This window comes from Martes martes (genome assembly GCF_963455335.1).
Source record: "Martes martes genome assembly, chromosome: 13".
NCBI lineage: Eukaryota > Metazoa > Chordata > Mammalia > Carnivora > Mustelidae > Martes > Martes martes.
In genome coordinates, this window is record NC_137901.1 from 82,799,430 (window position 1) to 82,818,453 (window position 19,024).

Below are 19,024 nucleotides of genomic sequence, written 5' to 3' on the forward strand. Positions count from 1 at the left end.
TGCCACTTGAGAAAGCATCATTTTTTCTGAAGCATCTTCTCACCTCTAATATTTTACACCCAACAAAGGAATTCAACAGTCAGATGAATGCCTCTGGCCACTCATTTGCTCAACAAATATTTACTGAACACCTACTATGTGTCAAGCCCTGGAGACTTTAGCCTCCGACAATGCAGCATGTCCCCTCCTCTCTTGAAGTCCCAGTGGGCCACCAGAGAGCAGTTGCAATAGTGGTCCCAGATGCGGTCAGGCAGGGGTGGGGCAGGGCTCTGGACAGTCAGAGTGGGGACCTTACCTGGCCCCAGAGGGCTGGGAAAGCCTCTTGGAGGAAAGCAGGTTTGGGGCTAGAGATGTGGGCAAGGGCCAGAGTCCACAGGGATGTCTGTGCCATTCCAGAGTCTGGACCTCACCCAGGAATACTAGGGAGCCATCAAAGGCTGGAGGCAGAGGAATAACATGGTCAGATTTACATCGTCTCCATCTCACTGGGTGAAACTGAGCTAGTCGTATCCATCTCGGAGCCTCAGTTTCCTTATATAAAAAATGGGAGGTGAGCTCCAGGAGGGACCTGGCAGGCAAGATATTCTTTGCCCTTCTAGGACTGAGTGTGACCTCCCCAGGCTTCATGATTAACTTCTGACTGCTTGGGGTAAAGTTGAGCTGCTGGGCCACGACCCTTGATGAGGACTTTGGCAGCTTCATTGTCATCTTCCCATTAAACATATACTCATCCTTGTCTGGTGTCCTCCTGGACTGGGGACAGACCCATGGCAAAACCCAATCTGTATCCTGAGGTGGCCTCTGGACTAGAGGGGAGAGGAAGCCATCCAGTTCAGTGACAATTTTACCACCTCCAGGAAGACAGAGAACAGAAGGTCCTCACAGGGCGGCTGAGTCTGCATGAAATGAGGGCGGGCTTCATGGAAGAGTGGGGCCTTGGCACACAACTCAGACTTGGACGAGAAACACAACAGCCCTTGAACAACATGGCTTTGAACGGCACTGGTCCATTTATATGTGGACTTTTTCCAGCACAGGACTGTAAGCCTATTTTCTCTTCCTTACGATTTTCTTAATAATATTTTCTTTTCTCCAGCTTACTTTATTGTAAGAACATTATAAAGTGCATATAGCCGGGTGCCTGGGTGGCTCCGTGTGTTGAGCCTCTGCCTTTGGCTCAGGTTGTGATCCCAGGGTCCTGGGATCGAGCCCCACATAGGGCTCTCTGCTCAGCGGGAAGCCTGCTTCCTCCTCTCTCTCTCTGCCTGCCTCTCTGCCTACTTGTGATCTCTATCAAATAAATAAATAAAATCTTTTAAAAAAAGGTACATATAGCCCACAAAATGCATGTTAACCAAATTTCTTTTATTGGTAAGGTTTCTGGCCAACAATGGGCTTTTGGGAATTAGGTTTTGAGGGAGTCTCTGGTAGAGTTAATGTGAGAATCAAACGAGTTAATATATGTAAACTATTTAGAACAGTAGAAAGTGGGGCACCTGGTGGCTCAGTGGGTTGAGCCTCTGCCTTCAGCTAAGGTCATGGTCTCGGGGTCCTGGGATCGAGCCCCGCAATGGGCTCTCTACTCAGCAGGGAGGCTGCTTCCCCCTCTCTCTCTCTGCTTGCCTCTCTGCCTACTTGTGATCCCTCTCTCTCTGTCAAATAAATAAATTGAAGATAGAAAAAGAACAGTAGAAAGTGCTTTCTGTGTTTGACGCTATTGTTGGTATTAGTATTATTATAAGAGGTGGCACAGAGATATGGCAGAAATGCCAAAGGTGGCAATGAATGTTCAAAGGTCAGGAATGACCTTTGTATGTTGTAACAAAGCCTCTATTGTGGAATCAGACTTAGCTCAGAAAGGCCAAGTCACTTTCCCAAGGTCACACAGCGGTGGCAGAGCCAGTGTTCAGAAGCAGAGGGGCCTGGCTCCAGAGCACTTGGCTTGGAAGAGCATAAGGTGGGAATGCCAGGATGGCTGCATCAGAGAGCAGATAAGACTGGAGAGGTGGACCAGGTCACTGACCCTTCCTGTCCCAGAGCCCAGAGCTACGTTCGTCAGCCAGCCCCTGTCCCTGACACCTAGGGCCACCAAACACTCACCCAGGCCAGTCCCCTGGGTTATTCATTAAACTTCATTTCACCATCCTCACCTCCAGATGTCCCCAGGGTGAGGGAACAGCATGGGGAGGAGGGATGGAGCCCCAGACACGGGAGATGAGTCCTCCCGAATCGCATTTGGACTCTGTGTCGTGCACTTTCCAGGCCACAGAGGCCCAGTTGCACAAACCAGGTGAAAGAAATGGGCCTGGGGCAGTGAAGCAGGCAATCTCGCTGGTGAGTAAGCCAGTGGCCCCCTAGTTTGAGACCCTCTCTGAGTTTGAAATACTTATCTTAGCAAGGCTCAAAAAGTCCGAGACCTCAGCTGAGATGCTGTGTTGTGTTGAATGTCAGAAGACCCGGGTCCACATCCCAGCTGGCTTTCTGAATTAAGCTGTTCATTTATGCATTCATCAAACATTACTGCAAACAACCAAAATCTAGACCCCTAGGAAGAGAGAGATGAAGACAGATACTCCTGGCCCTCCTGGCTTATAGTCAACATGTCAGTAAACAGGTACATGAAGTGTTATAGACACAGCAACAGGAAAATGCAAATCAGAGCGACAATAACTGCCCTTCAAAAACAACAACAACAACAACAACAAACTATTGGGTTGGCAAAAAAATTTTAAAAGGCATAAAAGCAATAACAACCAGTGCTGGTGAGTATGAGGGAAAATGGGCACCTTCCAACATTGCTGGTGGGATCAGAAATTGCTGCAGCCTTATGGAAAATAGATCTGTCAATATTGATTACAACTGATAAATAGCCATTCCTTTGACCAAGAAATCTTAATCTACGAGATTTATTCTCTAAAATTAAAAGTGCCAGAAGGCAGGGATAAGAGTATGAGAATGTTTATTAGGATCATCTTCACAGTAACAAACAAATAAACAAACAGAAAACTGAAAGCGTGGATGCCCTTGAATTGGGAAATGGTTGAGTAAGTCATCATACACCTTCAGCATGCAATTTCGGGCAGCTATCGCAAAGAATAAATTAGATCTAAATTTATTGACCTATAGAGATATTCACGGTGCATTGTAAGTGAGAAAATGAAAAAATATATATGTACAGTGGGTAAGAACTTTTCTTTTTTAACAAAGAACAGTGACCCAAAGTGCCTAAAATACCAGTCATGTAAAGATCTGCAGGCTTGAGGAGAATCATGTTGATCACGTTGGTTGTCCCAGGGCGACTGGGGAAGTGGGGAGGAGGAGGAGAGGGGGAAGGGGGCAGGGGGCCAATAATGAAATTGTGGATAGAAATGTCCCATCATCTGCCCTGTCCAATATACTAGCCATTCATCACCTGTGGCCACTGACGCCTTGAAATGTGTTTGTGCATTTGAAGAACTGAATTGCAAATTTTGCTTAATTTTTACTAAGTTCAAATATTGCAAGCAGCCAGCAGTGACCAGACCAGACCAGCACAGGTCTAAAGAATCCGTCTAGGAGACGGTGTGGACCCAACATGAGACAGGTCATTGTCACCAGGGAAGCGTGGGGCATTAATAAATCCTTCAGCTTTGTGTAATGATGCCCCCATCCCAAGACAGACAGATCTGTGGGACCTGCAGACGAAGGATAATTACCAAACAGGACAGTAAGGGCCCCATATAAACATCGCTGGTTCCCTGTGGCGTTCAGGTGGACACAACTTTATTTTTTTTTAAGATTTTATTTATTTATTTGACACACAGAGATCACAAGTAGGCAGAGAGGCAGGCAGAGAGAGAGAGGAAGAGAAGCAGGCTCCCCACTGAGCAGAGAGCCCGATGCGGGGCTCGATCCCAGGTAAGTCATGTTGGTCGTTGATACAGCCTTCGTGTCATGTGTTGAGAATAGCACTTTACCTCCATGGTCTTTCTCCCCAGATCCTATAACCCATTCTACTCATGAGGAAAAAAAAAAAATTACAAAATCCACGACCAGTACTATTCGAGACTGTCAAGGTCATAGAAAACTAGGGAAGTTTAGGGAACGGTCATAGCCGAGAGGAGCTTAAGGAGACATAATGATAAAATACAGTGCACGATCCTGGATGGGACTTTGGAGCAGAGAAAGGACATTAGGGGAAACTAAGGGAGTCCGCATAGAGTATGGACTTCAATGAATACTGGTGCATTGATATTGGATCAATAATTGTGACAAACGTACCACATTAAGGGTACTGTTGTTAATAACAGGGGAAATTGGGAGCCGGGAATACGGTGTAGAATATTGTCTACACAGTTTTAGATTTCCTTCTCCGAAATAAAAAGAGGGTTCTTTTAAGTCCCTACACCCAAACCTGCAAAAGTAGTGGGAAATAGGGACACCCCTTAAAAGCGAATTCTTTGCAGAAAGCTTCTCCTCAGAGAGGACACAAATAATGAGGCTGGTTTTGTTGTCATTAAAATAGAGCTTTATTGACAAACCCAACCCTTGGACAGAGATGTCGAGAAGCTAGTGGAGGACAGAGAAAAAACTGGAAAAGACATCGGTTGCAACCATTAGATAAAGAAGGGGCAATGAGTGAGAGCTATCCCACGATCAGCGTCTTTTTTTTTTTTTTCCCCTTTGTCAGTTATTTGTCTGCACAATCAGGAAAATGCATGCAACGGGGCATGTGTGAGGGAGAAATAATCTTCTGAGAATACTAATGTATCACTCCCTCCCCCTTACTCCCCACCCCCTGCCCCCAGAAAGGAGAGAGAGACAGAGAGAAAAATACAGAGACAGAAAGCAAGCAAGCTAGCAAAAAAGAGTCCTGATTTGTAGCATTTGCTGATTTCCATGGTGTCAACACTCCCACTGTGGACAGTTCCAAGCAACGAAAGCTTTAACCACTGGCTCCAAAACATCCTGCAAAGTTAACAGTTGGTAGGAGTCTAGTCCCGAGCTCCACTGCTGGGGGATGGGGAAGGCAGGCATCCTACAAGCAGGGAGAGCTTTCTGCCTCTGGAAATGAAAGTAATAGCAAAATAAGAGAAAGACTTTAGGACAATGGCCACAACTCAGGGGGAAGCCACCTTGAGTTGCCAACCATTCTCTGGAATGGTTGCCACAAGCCCCAGACTATAGGACAAGGACCCACGTGGCTGGGGCTGAGGAAGGGGCTCTCAGGCAAGCTGGGTCAGGGGGCAGACAACAGAACCATTCAGCACCCCTGAATGTCCCTGCCGTCTCTAATGAGAAGGGGAAACCCCTCATTGCCTCCAATGAATTTTCTTCTTGAAATAAAAATTAAGCCAAATTAAGGGAAAACAAAGAAGTCTCCATTTGTTGCACATGGAGTTTGTGGTCTGAGAGTTAATCCTACTGCAAATATCTTGATTTTTCTATGAACTTTGGACAAAATCCCTCACGGGCCCTCTGGACCTGGCCAACTCCACCCATCACATGTTGATGGATGGATGATGATAAGCCCAAGGGGGAGGCCCAGTGTGGCCATAGGATTCTGACCTTGGCCGTGGCCAGTTTTAGCCATAAGGGTCCACCAAGAGACTGTTTGCCACATTTTTGGATGACGCAAAGCGGGGAAGCATCACTACAGACGGCGTTGTCGATTGACCCAAGAAAGGGTCACAAAGTCTCAATCAAATCAAATGATGGACTGAGGCCAGGTGAACGAGCACGAAGAGGGCTGGATGCCAAGTCCTACGGTGGAAGCCACAGAGATTAAGTACATCAAAACAAGATAGACCTGATCTGATTGGGTTAATTTCACCAAGAAAATAAATCTTTTAACTTCTCTGGAGGTCAATTGAGTAGCACTTGGATATAGAACAAAAGGCTTTTAAGATTAAGCACATTTCACCCTCATGGGATTAGTTAATTTCTCCTGGTCATATTAATAGAAGTAGAGAAGATAGAATGAGGGAGATATTAGACTCATTCCATATTACTCTTAGGCAGAGTCTCTCAACCTTAACACTACTGACAATTGGGGCCAGATAATCCTTTGGCAGAAGGTAGAGGGAGCTGTCCTGTGCCCCATAAGATGTTGAGTGGATGGAGGCAGGAGTGGGGAGTCCAGCAGGGAAGGGGTCAGTGCAGACCTGTCCTAAGTCTGCTCATGAGCCCCTGGGAAGAGACTCCAGGGGCTGCCAGGCTGCAGAATCCCAAAGAGGTACCAACCCAGACTTGACGAGGAGGAAACATGAAGGAGGAGGGAAGACTCAGGGAAAAGAGACCAGAAGGTTTGGGAAGGTTCTGGATTATAATAACAAAACCAAAGATAATCATAACAGCAGCTATATTCTTTGAGCCCTTATTCCACACCTGGCACCAGGCTGATTCGTCCCCATTTTTGGTGGCCAGAAATCAAGGTTAAGGGAAGTTAAGTGAGTTCTCTGAGGTCACAGCTGGGTGTCAGTTTCAACCCAGGTGTGATGGACTCAGGAGCCTGAGACCTTAACCAATCAGCAGACTCCAGGGTTGGCTGTTCCAGCCACAGTGGACAAACAGATGAGAGCTGCCCGTTCCTCTCGAAGCTGTGAAAACAATCAGTATCCCCACCTCCCACAGTCAAGGACATACCGATCTGGCCATCCTCGGGGACACTTCTGGGGAGGGTGTGATGTAATAGAGCCAGCAGGTGGAGGTGAGGGTGGAAACTTGCCCAAGGTCCCCCAGCCAGACTCCCGCCCCTCCTCCTGGGACTATGGGCTCTGCCCTCACCTTTCTGCATTGGATAAATCCAGACCTCAGTTTGCCCATCTGCTAAATGGGAGAAGGTGATTTTCACTTTCCTCCCCTACTTCTGAAGATATTTTAAAGGAGAACTAGATGGGAGGGGAAGTTCCTCGTGCCCCATCGCCCAGAGCTAGGGACTCAAATGCCCTCTTGAGCACCAGAAAATAAAGATGACCGTCACCTAGTAAGTGCCCACAAGTCACTGCACACTATCCTTATAACTTCACACTTCACGATTAGGTTTAAATCCTCATAACAAATCTAAGAGTTGGACACTACTATCAGTTAAAGAAACTGAGGCACAGAGAGGTTAAGTAACTCATCCAAGGTCACGCAGCAAATTGATGACAGAAGTTGGATTAAAACTTGGGCCTGTCAGAACAGTCACTCACTTGCTGTATGAAAACTGACACACGTTGGGATGCTGTAGTCACCGGCCCGAACAGATGCCCCTGATGGCTGCACACTGACAGCTGCCAGCCTTCCCCCAGGACTCTCCAGCAGCTGCCTGGTCAGAATGTCCCCATCACACGGCCACTCTTCCTGCATCGGCTCCATTCTCTTCTCTTGGGTGAATCCCCTGCCCTCCTAGGGTCTTGGGTTCCCACCCACATGGTAGGATATAGAGGCACACATGCGTCCACACATGTATGTATATGTATTTTTTAAGATTTTGTTTATTTAGTTGAGAGAGAGAGAGTGTGCATGCACAAGTTGGGGGCAGAGGCAGAGGGAGAGAGAGAAGCAGATTCCCAGCTGAACAGCGAGCCCAATGCGGGGCTCGATCCCAGAACCCCAGGATCATGACCTGAGCTAAAGTCATCCCTACATATTTCTTCTTTTTTTTTATTTTAAGTTATTTTAAATTATTTTCTTAATTATTTAATTATTTGTCAGAGAGAGAGAGAGAGCACAAGCAGCGGGGAGCAGCAGGCAGAGGGAGAGGCAAGTGGATGGAGAAGCAGGCTTCCCGCTGAGCAAGGAGCCCAATGCGGGACTCAATCCCAGGACCCGGGGACCATGACCTGAGCTGAAGGCAGATGCTTAACCAACTGAACCACCCAGGCACCCTACATATTTCATATATATTTAAAAATGAACCTATACCCAGACAGGAAATGTGTATCCACTGCTGACGGGATAATAAGAACATGGCCCATCTCTATGATGGAATATTATTCAGCCATGAAAAGGAACCAAAGCACGTGCTGTATCTTGAAAACACGGTGCGTGGGCACCTGGGTGGCTCAGTGGATTAAAGCCTCTGCCTTCGGCTCGGGTCATGGTCTCAGGGTCCTGGGATTGAGCCCTGCGTTGGGCTCTCTGCTCAGCAGTGAGCCTGCTTCCCTTCCTCTCTCTCTGCCTGCCTCTCTGCCTACTTGTGATCTCTGTCTGTCAAATAAATAAATGAAAAATCTTTAAAAAAAAAGAAAACACAGTGCGGAGGGAAAGAAGCCAGACACAAAAGGCCACACGCCCTATGATTCCACTGATAGGAAATGTCCAGAACAGGAGAATCCACAGAGACAGAAAGCAGACCGGTGATTGCTGGGGGCTGCAGGGAGGGGGGAAGGGGAGCCACTGGGAACAGGTATGGGGTTTTTCTTTGGGGTGATAAAATGTTCTAAAACTGATGCTTCTTAAATGGGTGAAGTATATGGTATGTGAATTGTAGCTCAAAAGAGTTGTTGTTTTTAAAAAAGAATGCACTCAGGACATGACGCATTCTTGTTGAAACCAATGGAGCAATGTGCAGAGGACCCAGGAAGGACAGGATCGTCTCTTTCCACCCCTTGCGGCTCCCTGCCCTCCCCCAGTCCCAATGCTGCTGAGGGGGAGAGGAGACGAATCCAACATGATGAGACAGTTGTCACCCCTGGCTGCGTGGATAACCTCACATGGACACAGCACCCAAAGCCTACATCCGGGTCCTGTGAATGCGACACCGCTGGGCCAGATGCCCCCGCTGGCCTCCACCTGCCCCCTCTCATCAGCCTCATGTCTGCAAAGGGCTCAGAATTCCTGAGCCTGTCCCCTCACCTGGGACACGGGACTCAAAATGCCCACTCACCCGGTGCTTCGAGAGTTCAGTGAAACCCCACGTAGCAACACTTGGCTGGGGATCAGGCACAAGCAGAAGCTCTGGCAACGTGAGGGCCGACTGTATACACTCAGAGGCACCCAGGGACGCTGTGTCTGCATGGGACCTCCACGACGCCCACGTGGCCTCAGTGTGGCCGCCCTGTATCTCCTGCGCATGTGCGTGGACGTCCTGCTGAGAAGAGGGCTTGGGAGTCCCTGAGGAAGGTTAGCTTGTCCCACAGAGAGGGACCGTTGTGCGGGCTGCTGGTGCCCTCGCTGCCCTCTGTCTCATTGCTATTCTCGTCTTGGCCGGCGGGACAAGAGAGCTTTGTTGAGGGGACCAGGAAAAGATCCGGCCGGACGTGTTTGGGCACACCACCCCTGTGGACATCCAGACAGACCCCTGCACACAGCCAGGGACAGGCAGGAGGCTCGGCATGGGGCAGGGAGTGAGTTCAGGTGCATGTGATGATGAAGGTGAAGATGGCAGCTGCTAACAATGAACACTCAGGTCCAGGCCCCATACTTACACATACATAGTTATGTCATCTCATCTGAGGAGGGACGCTCCATTTTCATCCCCATTTTACAGATGGGCAAAGGGAGGCTCAGGGAAGCAAACTGACCTGCCCCGGGCCACACGGCTGGTAAATGGCAGAGCCAGGATTTGAACCCTGAGCTCCTGGGTCATACCCCTAACGTCATCTGCCCCTTCAAGACAAGAGTCATAAAGGATGACAGGGAAAGGCCATTTACACTATAGCAGGCAGACTGGGTTCAAATGCCAGCTCATCTCTCTTACTCTCTGGGTCTCAGCCTGTCTTTCTTGAAAATGAGGATGATAAGAGTACCCACTTCCTCCCGTGGTGTGTTTCCTGGATGCCTACTATGTGCCAAGCATATGCTAGGGCTGGGAAGTGCACGATCTCAGGCCATCCTCCTGCAAGCCCTTGGGAACAGTCTTGGGAAGCAGGTGTTGTTCCCACTAGCGACTGAAGAAGCTGGGGATGGGAAGGGGAGGGGTGAATGGGGGAGAGCCGGGAGGAAGCTGCCAGCAGAAGCTCAGCCAGCTTCCCCCTCGCCTCCTGGAAGCCCCAGGGCAGCGGGCCAGGGGCGGGGCTTGGCGGGGGGCGTGGCCATCCCTGGGCCCCCATTGGCTGCCCGGAGGCGCCCTGGGAATAAAGCCCCGGACCAAAGCCCCAGATCCGTAGCCCCTGGGACAATTCCGGAGACTCTCTACCTGTCCATCTACCCTCCATCTCTCTGAGGACTCTCTACCCAGTCTATCCATCTAGACCGTCTCCAGCCCATCCGTTCCCGGTCTGCTCCCTCCCTCCCGGCCGCCCAGCTCCACCACCTAGAGCAGGTAAGTACCTGCGCCTCCCCCTCCTGCAATCTGGAGTGCCTGGGGCCAGGGGCAGGGAGAAGAGGTTCTGGGGAAAGAGGAGGAGGTGGAGTCATTGGAGCCTAAAAACCCATGCTTTGAAGCCAGACTGGCTGCGTTGGCATCTAGCGCTGGGCCTCAGTTGTTCTCATCTCTAAAATGGGAATAATAACAGACCCTTCCTCGTAAGGTGTTGTAAAGATGAAATGAGAGCATGCACTTAAAATGTCCAGTCAGATATAATAATAGTCCGTTTTTATTGAACTCTTGCTTTGAGCCGGGTGAGAGGGGAGTGAGTTCTGACCTAGAGGGGACACGAAGGCAGACTGCAGCCTCCAGCGCCTGCCGTCCTCCATGTTCCGCACAATTTCAAGATGTTGTGCTAGAAGGAGTGATGCCCATAGGGGGTCCCTGCCCCTCACCTGAAGGCAGCCAGACACAGGTGGGGGAGAAGACTTCCCAAATCTACCTGAAAGGGGTCTTGTGGGGAATGCTTCCCACTCCAACCAGGAGAGCTCCCTGAGGCCAGGACCTGGCAAGGTGCACAAGGTCCACTGAGTCAAAACGGGGGTGCCATTGTTTCGGGGAGAACCTCCAGGAGGCAAATTGAAGTTAATTTAAAAAGATATGGGATGTTCCTGTAAAGGAGTGCCTCTAGTTCCTGGCTTTGGTTCAAGAGATCTAGGGGAGAGCACCCCCTCCCAGACCCTGAATGTTAGTTAATTCAGACAGACATGAGCTATCCCTGTCTGGGGGTGCTAAGGCTAGTGGGGTGGTCAGGAACCCCATCCCTCACTTGTCTTCTACCCAGGTGTATCTAGCTCAGTCTGGAAGGGCTGGTGGCCAAGCCTAGGGCTGTCCCAGGTGGTGTCATTGGAAATGGGGGGGGGGGTGCGTGGAGAGAGACAGCCATCCTTGCTTGGCCTTCTAGCATGAGGGAGGACGTTGGGGGGTGGGGACCAGATAGGCTACTCACCCAACCACCTGCTGATCAAATTCTGGCTCAGCCCAAGTTGGGGAGAATCCAGGAGAAGAGGAGGAAAAAGGGCTGCACATCTTTGGCCAGACTCTGGGCCACATCAGATTCTCCATCACCCGGAGCTGGTCAGACCAGGAGGTCTGAGGCACACCCATGGTCCTGGAGAGAACCTAGCTCGTGCGCTAGACTGTCTGAATTCAAATCCTGCCTCCCCCGTCCCCCAAGCTGTGTGGCCTTGGGCAAGTCACATTAATATTCTAGTCCCTGTGGCCAGAGGGACAAACTGCCCCAAGGTGTAGAGACCTAAAACAATAGCAATCATTGTATTGCTGTCTGTGGTTGCTCTGGGGCTTAACTGGGCTCAGCAGGCAGATCTCACTGGGGTCTCTCAGACCTCTGCCATGTGACGTGTGATGGTAGTTGATGTCTCAAGGTCACCTCCCATGTATGGCAGGAGACACTGGCCATCCACTGTCAGGTAGACCATCTACATGTGCCCTCTGCGTGAGGCCTGGTCTTACTCCCATCACGGCAGCTGGGGTTGGAGACGGAGCTGCCGGAGAGAGACAGCCAGGCGGAGGCTGTGTCCCCTTCTATGACCTCGCCTTGGGAGCGGGGCTGGAGTGGAGCCGGCTCACTCAGGCTCCAGAGAGCAGACCGTGCCATCTCTTCCCAGCTCCATGCTCAGTGACGTCATGTTGGTAGCTTGAAAGTGGCCTTGGGGAAGGTCATATACAGCACAGAAGTGCACACACAGCAAATCAGGGCTTGGTTTTTCTTTGCGGAATATGTTGTTAAATATTCACCCACACTGCGATGCTTGGAGGCCACAGAGTGTCCCTTCCACCTACAGCCACAGGCCACCTGCTCCTTCAGGGTCACCGAGCAGGAAGCACAGACCCCCTCCTCTCACTGGGAAAAGCATCTGTGTCACATTGTAAGAGATGTGTGTGGGATGGGAAGAGCTTTGCAGTGGTCATTCTGGGAAACACAATCTGAGCCTTGTTCCTCATCAGGAGAATGGACTAATAATGCACCTCCTGGGATTGTTATAAGGATTAAATGCATTAACATCTATAAAGCTTAAAACAGTGTGTGGCACATGGTAATCACTTTAGAAATGATTATTACATAATAAAATAATTTTTTTAAAGATTTTATTTATTTATTTATTTATTATTTATTATTTATTTATTTATTTATTTATTTATTTGACAGACAGAGATCACAAGTAGGCAGAGAGGCAGGCAGAGAGAGAGGAGGAAGCAGGCTCCCTGCTGAGCAGAGAGCCCGATGTGGGGCTCGATCCCAGTACCCTGAGATCAGGACCTGAGCCACTGAGCCGCCCAGGCGCCCCTAAAATAATTATTATAAAAAGTCTACTCTAACTGGGGACGGGGCTTTCCGAAGGTCAGTATGAAAAAAATACATGCATTTAAATAGATATTTCCTATGCACAATAAAACATTCAAAAAGCACAAAAGGGATGCTGAGTGCCAGCCCTCTCCCCAGGAGCCCCTCACCCTCACGAGTTTCTTGCATATTTCCCAAGATGTTATATGCACACAAAAGCTTTTATGTGCATGTGTGTGTCCGCATGTTTTTGCACAAATAGACTACACCTGCTGTCCTGCCCCTTTTTAGCACTGAACCATCTTTGAAACTCACTCTGACTCAGCACCTACAAATCCATCCTCATCTCATGTCCCTTGAAATGTGCAAGGTCTGAGTGTTATTTCTGAAGTTCACAGCTTCCCAGCACGTTGTGTGTGTGTGTGGGCGGGGGTGTCCTTGTCCCCATTTTACAGATGAGGCAGCTGAGGCTGAGGCGGGATTGCTTGCATGATGTCACCTGGTGAGTAGGCAGCTGAGCTGGGATTTGAATTCAGGTCTCCAGGATGCTCCTCCTCTGGGCTCTTCCCTCGGCCTCATGGGAAGCGAGGGGAGGGGTCACTCGCAGGCATGCTGAGGGCTACATGGCAGCGGCCAGCACCATGGCCAGCTCTCCTGACCATCTGGGTGTCCTTCCTTCCTCCCAGCGATGACATCTGGAGAGCCCCTGCACGTCAAGACCCCCATCCGTGACAGCATGTCCCTGTCCAAAGTGGCAGGCACCAGTGTCTACCTCAAGATGGACAGTGCCCAACCTTCAGGCTCCTTCAAGATCCGTGGCATTGGACACCTGTGCAAGAATGTACGGGCAGGGCTCTGCATCTTTGGAGCGGGGGTGGCTGGTCCTTTTTCCTCAGCGGGGCCGGGCCAGCGTGGTGTGCTGACTCCCACAATGCTCCAGTATCTGCTAGTAGCACTCCCTCTAGAGAAGGAGTGCCCACCCCGGAGGGTCTCCTCGTGGACTGATCCCAGAGCTGTCATTTGCCTGCTTCCCCCACTGCCCACCCCCCCAACACTCCCCTGAGCCAGTCTCTTTGGGAGAAGCGATGTCATCTGAGAGGCTAGGACAGCGCAAAATCGGTGTGAAGGAAGGAGAGGCCCGTGTATACTGGAATCACTAGGAAGCACTCCAGGTGTGGCGGGGAGAGCCTGGGGGAAGACTGGGAGGAGGGCCTCACCCTCCCCACCTTGTCTCTACAGTGGGCTGAGCAAGGCTGTGAACATTTCGTCTGCTCCTCGGGTAAGTGGTCTGCCTGCCTCCTCCTGTGCACTGCTGTGTGTCCCCGGGCCAGGCGCTCTACCTCTCTGGGCCCTGGTTTCCTGAGCGACGAGCCAGGACAAACATCTGCAGTAGCCCCAGTTTGGAATTCCAGGGGGAGGCAAGCAGTCCCTCAGGGAGGTGTTCAGAGTCCCAAGGTTGGAGATGAGCGGTCCCAGTCGGGCTCCCAGGCCCTCCTGCCCTGACACACTCTCCACCCCCGTCCCTGGCAGCGGGCAATGCGGGCATGGCAGCCGCCTATGCTGCCAGGAAGCTGGGGATCCCTGCCACCATCGTGGTGCCCAGCACCACACCTGCCCTCACCATCGAGCGGCTCAAGAATGAGGGTGCCATAGTCAAGGTGGTAGGTGAGGTGAGTACCAACCTGGGGCAGGGGCCGCGGAGGGTGTCTGGTGGCAGGGCAGGGTCCCCCAGCCCCTCACCTCCTCCGACCTCTGCCGTGGTCTTGCAGATGTTGGACGAGGCCTTCGAGCTGGCCAAGGCCCTGGCAAGGAACAACCCAGGCTGGGTCTACATTCCTCCCTTTGACGACCCCCTCATCTGGTATGTGGAGCCCAGAGTCCCCTGGCGCAGGTGGGGTCCATCCCCCACACCCCTGGGTGGGCATCTGCCACAATGCATGTCATCGCCCCACCAGGCACAGCAGCTGTACGTGCGTGGGCATGCCATCGGGCACGAGAGCGGGTGCACATGCACGGGTGCCAGTGCCCGTTCCCTGCGGCCATGAGTGCACATATGAGCACAGATGCACACGTACCTGCAGCCAGGTCCCCAGAAAGCTGACCCCAAGACAAAGATTTCAGGGAAAGCAGTTTACCTGGGGGATGACGCAACAGAGAAGAGGGGAGGGAGCCAAGGTCACAAGAGAACGGATAAAGGGCTCTCAGGGGCAGGCAGACCTCGGTGGACGGCCCGAGCTTAGTCCATCAGATGGGCCCTGGGAGTCAGCGTGGAATCCAAACCAGAGCGATCCAGCTGTGGGAGAGGGTGCTGGGAGCTTATACTCCACTGCCACCATTCTGGGTGGCCACAGGCATTGGCTGAGGGCCACTCTCCAGGACTGTCATCTCCTCCTACATTCGCAGGCAGCTCCAGTAGCCAGAGGAAGGCTTTGGGTGGACATGGGGATGCTGGCAGCCGGAAATCGGGGAGGAGTTGGGGAGGGGGTGACTAGCCCAAAGCCCCTTGGCTGCCTGGGATGAGGACAAGGGGCATCTCTAGGGCCCCTGCGTGGGGTCTCCAGGGAGCCCAGCCTTAACTCCCCCTCCCCCCACCCTCCAGGGAAGGCCACACTTCCATCGTGAGGGAGCTGAAGGAGACGCTGAGCGCCAAGCCAGGGGCCATCGCGCTGTCGGTGGGTGGTGGGGGCCTGCTGTGCGGAGTGGTCCAGGGGCTGCAGGAGGTGGGCTGGGGTGACGTGCCTGTCATCGCCATGGAGACGGTCGGAGCCCACAGCTTCCATGCTGCCACCACCGCCGGCAAGCTCGTCTCCCTGCCCCAGGTTACCAGGTGAGCAGCGGGGCTGCCTCCGTCGGCTGTTCTTGAGCCTTGGGGAGCCCACCTCGGGCTGGCTGTGAGGTAGACCCCCCCCATGTCAGTCCCATTTTACAGATGAGGAAACCGAGGCTTTGGTCACTTGCCCAAAGTCACACAGCCAGTAAGTGGTACTGCTGGGACTGGACCCAAGTCTGCATGACTCACTACCGTGAACGTCATGCTTTCTCACACGAAGTGTCCAATATTAAGCATGTATTGATTGCCCTGTGACAGCGTTTTACACACCTCATTCATTTGCTAGTCATTTACTGGGCCCCTCCTATATGCAAGCACTGCTGATCCTGGGCCAGAGTGGTGAATAAACACAGCCCCTGCTCCCAAGTTCATATCCCAGCCCCCAACCTTTCACAGATGGTATTTAATTAGGATTAGGTTTGGCGCATTATATAGGAGCCCCAAATAACAGTGCCTTAAACCAGATTGAACTTTACTTCATCTCTAACATAAAATGAAAAAAGTGTCTACAGGTAGGCAGTCCAGGGGCTCCAAGAAGCCAAGGCACAGGTCCCTTGAGTTTGTTCTCCATCATCCTTATCATGTAGCCCTATGGCCCAAAATAGCTGCTTAAATGCCGACTATCACACCCACGCTCCATCTGGCAGGAGAAAGGGAGGGCAGAAGTGATGCCCCTTCCCTTTAAAGACAGACACAGTACTTCTACTTACCTCTCATTGACCAGAACTTAGTCACATGGCCACAGCTACTGCAAGGGCCACAGCTACTGCAAGGCTGGGAAATGTCTTCTTACCAGGTCTCCACGTGTGCTGCTAGAGTAGATACTGGGTAGATAAGTCCTTACCACAGAGAGGGAAGACTGAGCCCAGAATTCTGGATTCCTGAGCCTGGTACCAGGAGCTACCATGTTGGGCTCTGATCCTGCACTGCTGGGATTGAGGAAATAATTGTCGAGTGCCTACTGTGAGCTATGCCAGGCTTAGGACTAAGGTGGTTCAGGCCCCAGGTGCTCCTGGGCAAGCTGGGAATAGAAAGTGATGACTCCAGGGAGCAGGGAGAAAGTGAACGCACTGATGATGAGTGCAGGTCCTGGAGTTACAAGGATCCTGCTTGAAGTGCTCACACCACCACTGCCTGGGCACATAACTTCGGGCAAGTGACCTGCACACTCTCTGCCTTGATTAACTCTCCCATTAAAATCGAACCAATGAACAGCAAAAATGGTTGTGAGAATTAAATAATGCCTGCAAAATCCTTGGCACTTAATACCCATGCAAGAAATTGTCACTATGCCTGCATCATGGGGAGGACCCTTTGAGGAGGTGGCCTTAATCCCGAGCCCTGAAGGACAAGGCCAGACCTGGGCAGGCAGCCCTTTCAGGGAACCACAGGGCAGTCTCTCTGGCGTTTGTTCCTCAGTGGGTGTGGAGCACAATGTGCTCTTTACCCCCGGTCAAGCCTCTGTGCCTTATTAGAAAAGACTTCACTGTCGGGGAGTCTGCCCACGGACCCCGCTTCCCTCCTCCCTCTCAAATCCATCTTTCTCTTTCCATCCCTCCTCATCCCAATCTCTGCCTCCCTCCTCCCTCCTGTTTCCCCCATTCCCCTCCTTTTCTCCATCTCCACCTCTCCCAGTGTGGCCAAGGCCCTGTGCGTGAAGACCGTGGGGGCTCAGGCCCTGAAGCTATTTCAGGAACACCCCATCTTCTCTGAAGTCATCTCGGACCAGGAGGCTGTGGCCGCCATTGAGAAGTTCGTGGGTATGCGCTGTGTCCTTTCAAGACCTGAGCTGCTAGCTCAGGAACTAACTGGCTATCCACGTTCCCTGCATTCCCATTCCCTGCAAATTTTCCTGACAGTCCTATCTCCCACCCCAATCTCCCACCCCTTCCCAGAACGTCCCACTCATGAAAGGTAATACAATGCAGTTGTAGAAGTAGAAAGGCCAAAGCCACAAGTGAAGAAGTAAGCTTGATAACCATGACAGCAGGAAGTAGCAATTAAATATTTTAAAATGCGAACTTTGAGCTTCCTGGTAGCCCAGGTGAAAAGGGAAAGTATGGGCCTCAGGCCTGGCTTCAGAAATGGGTCTAAGTAGACTGGTTTCCTTCAGGGTTCAGTGTAGGTCAGGGATGACACATGCACATGTGTGCAAGCGCACACACACACACACACGCGCGCATGTGGTAAGCACTTACACTGCCACTTCATCTGTATTAGCACTCAGTGTGCGCATCAACCATGGCAGTCTTGCTCAGATGACTCAAGCCTTCTCAACATAGGGCTCAGGCAGTTACAATCATTTTATCAGTGCCTGCACTCATAATGAAACCTCATTGTGATCGAGACTTGGAAGGTCAAGCTGGGGCAGTGAGGGGAGGTTTGGCCTGGGACCAGAGTCTGTGGCCAGGGCCGAGAGCCCAGCGGCTCACACCCTCAGGCTTTCCCTATGGCCCAACAGCACCCCTGCGCCCTGCCCCCAGGTCCCATCCTCATCACTCCCTCCTCCACAGATGACGAGAAGATCCTGGTGGAGCCCGCCTGTGGGGCAGCCCTGGCTGCCGTGTACAGCCGCGTGATTCAGAAGCTGCAAGGAGAGGGCAAGCTCCGGGCCCCGCTGTCCTCCGTCGTGGTCATTGTCTGTGGTGGCAGCAACATCAGTCTGGGCCAGCTGCAGGCCCTCAAGGAACAGCTGGGCATGAAGAACGGGCTGCCCAAGTGAGGGACTGCCGCCCCCCACCCCCGTCTGCCTCCCCTCCCCGGGGGACCCCTGGAGGAGCTGGAGTTTTATCCAGCACCTCGCTGTAAATATTCTTGTGTCTGCCTAGGAGCCATGGCCCGGGCCAGCCGGTTCCCTTCTCGGTCCCACGAGCCCACTATGCCGAGGGGCCGCAGCTCCGAGGCGGAGCCAGGTCGGCAGCCAGCGAGGCCATGAACTGAACCTCTCTGGCCACTGTGCGGTGGTTCTGTGACTGTCCCTAGCCACTGTGGCTCAGTGACGGCCGCCCGTGTATCCCATACCAGGTCCCCAGCATGGGGGGTGGGGCGCAGGACGGGGGAGATCGTAGCAGGACGAGCCTCCTCCCTGGAAGGCGCAGAGGGCCGTAGTCCAGGACTGAGAACCCTCTGTCCTCTCCCCCAGGAAGCCCAGCCTGGCCCCACTCCCCAGGCATTTTTCTAATTGCAGCTTTTTCATTGAAAAAGAAAAAAATGTATTTATGAAATGAAGATCCTTTAAGTTTCTCCTTCATCACTGTCTGCCTCCCTCCCTCCTCTCCCCCCTACCTGCCTGCTTATAGCTCTGCCGCCTACCCCCTGCCCCCTGGAAACTTGGCACCCCATGGCTGTGGGGGCCAGGATCCTGCTCCCAGCTGGGCTAGCATGCTGGGAGGCAGGAAGCAGGAAGGAAGGGAGGTGAGCAAGAGCCAGAACCAACCCCCAAACCAAGAGGCAGGTGAGGCTGGCCTCCTTCTGCCAAGAAGTCCTTCCTGCTATCAGAATGACTTGATCACAGAACCAATGGGAGCAGAGCAGTGAGCCCCCCAACCCCCCCGGTCTGGGGGGCGGGGTTTAAACTAACACCGGACACCCATCTCAGGGATTCAGAAGGAGAGGA

The 19,024-nt window shown here is 52.0% G+C and overlaps 1 protein-coding gene across 1 annotated transcript; it reads left to right on the top strand.

The window, feature by feature from the left end:
* Nucleotides 1-10,075: 10,075 nt before the first annotated feature.
* SDS (serine dehydratase) lies at nt 10,076-18,656 on the top strand. Its single transcript, XM_080820956.1, has 8 exons — nt 10,076-10,228; nt 13,265-13,419; nt 13,818-13,857; nt 14,109-14,248; nt 14,348-14,439; nt 15,178-15,405; nt 17,044-17,168; nt 17,922-18,656. Exons 2-8 carry the CDS (start codon nt 13,267-13,269, stop codon nt 18,128-18,130), a joined length of 987 nt encoding a protein of 328 aa, XP_080677082.1. The 5' UTR covers nt 10,076-10,228; nt 13,265-13,266; the 3' UTR covers nt 18,131-18,656.
* The last annotated feature ends 368 nt before the right edge of the window (nt 18,657-19,024 follow it).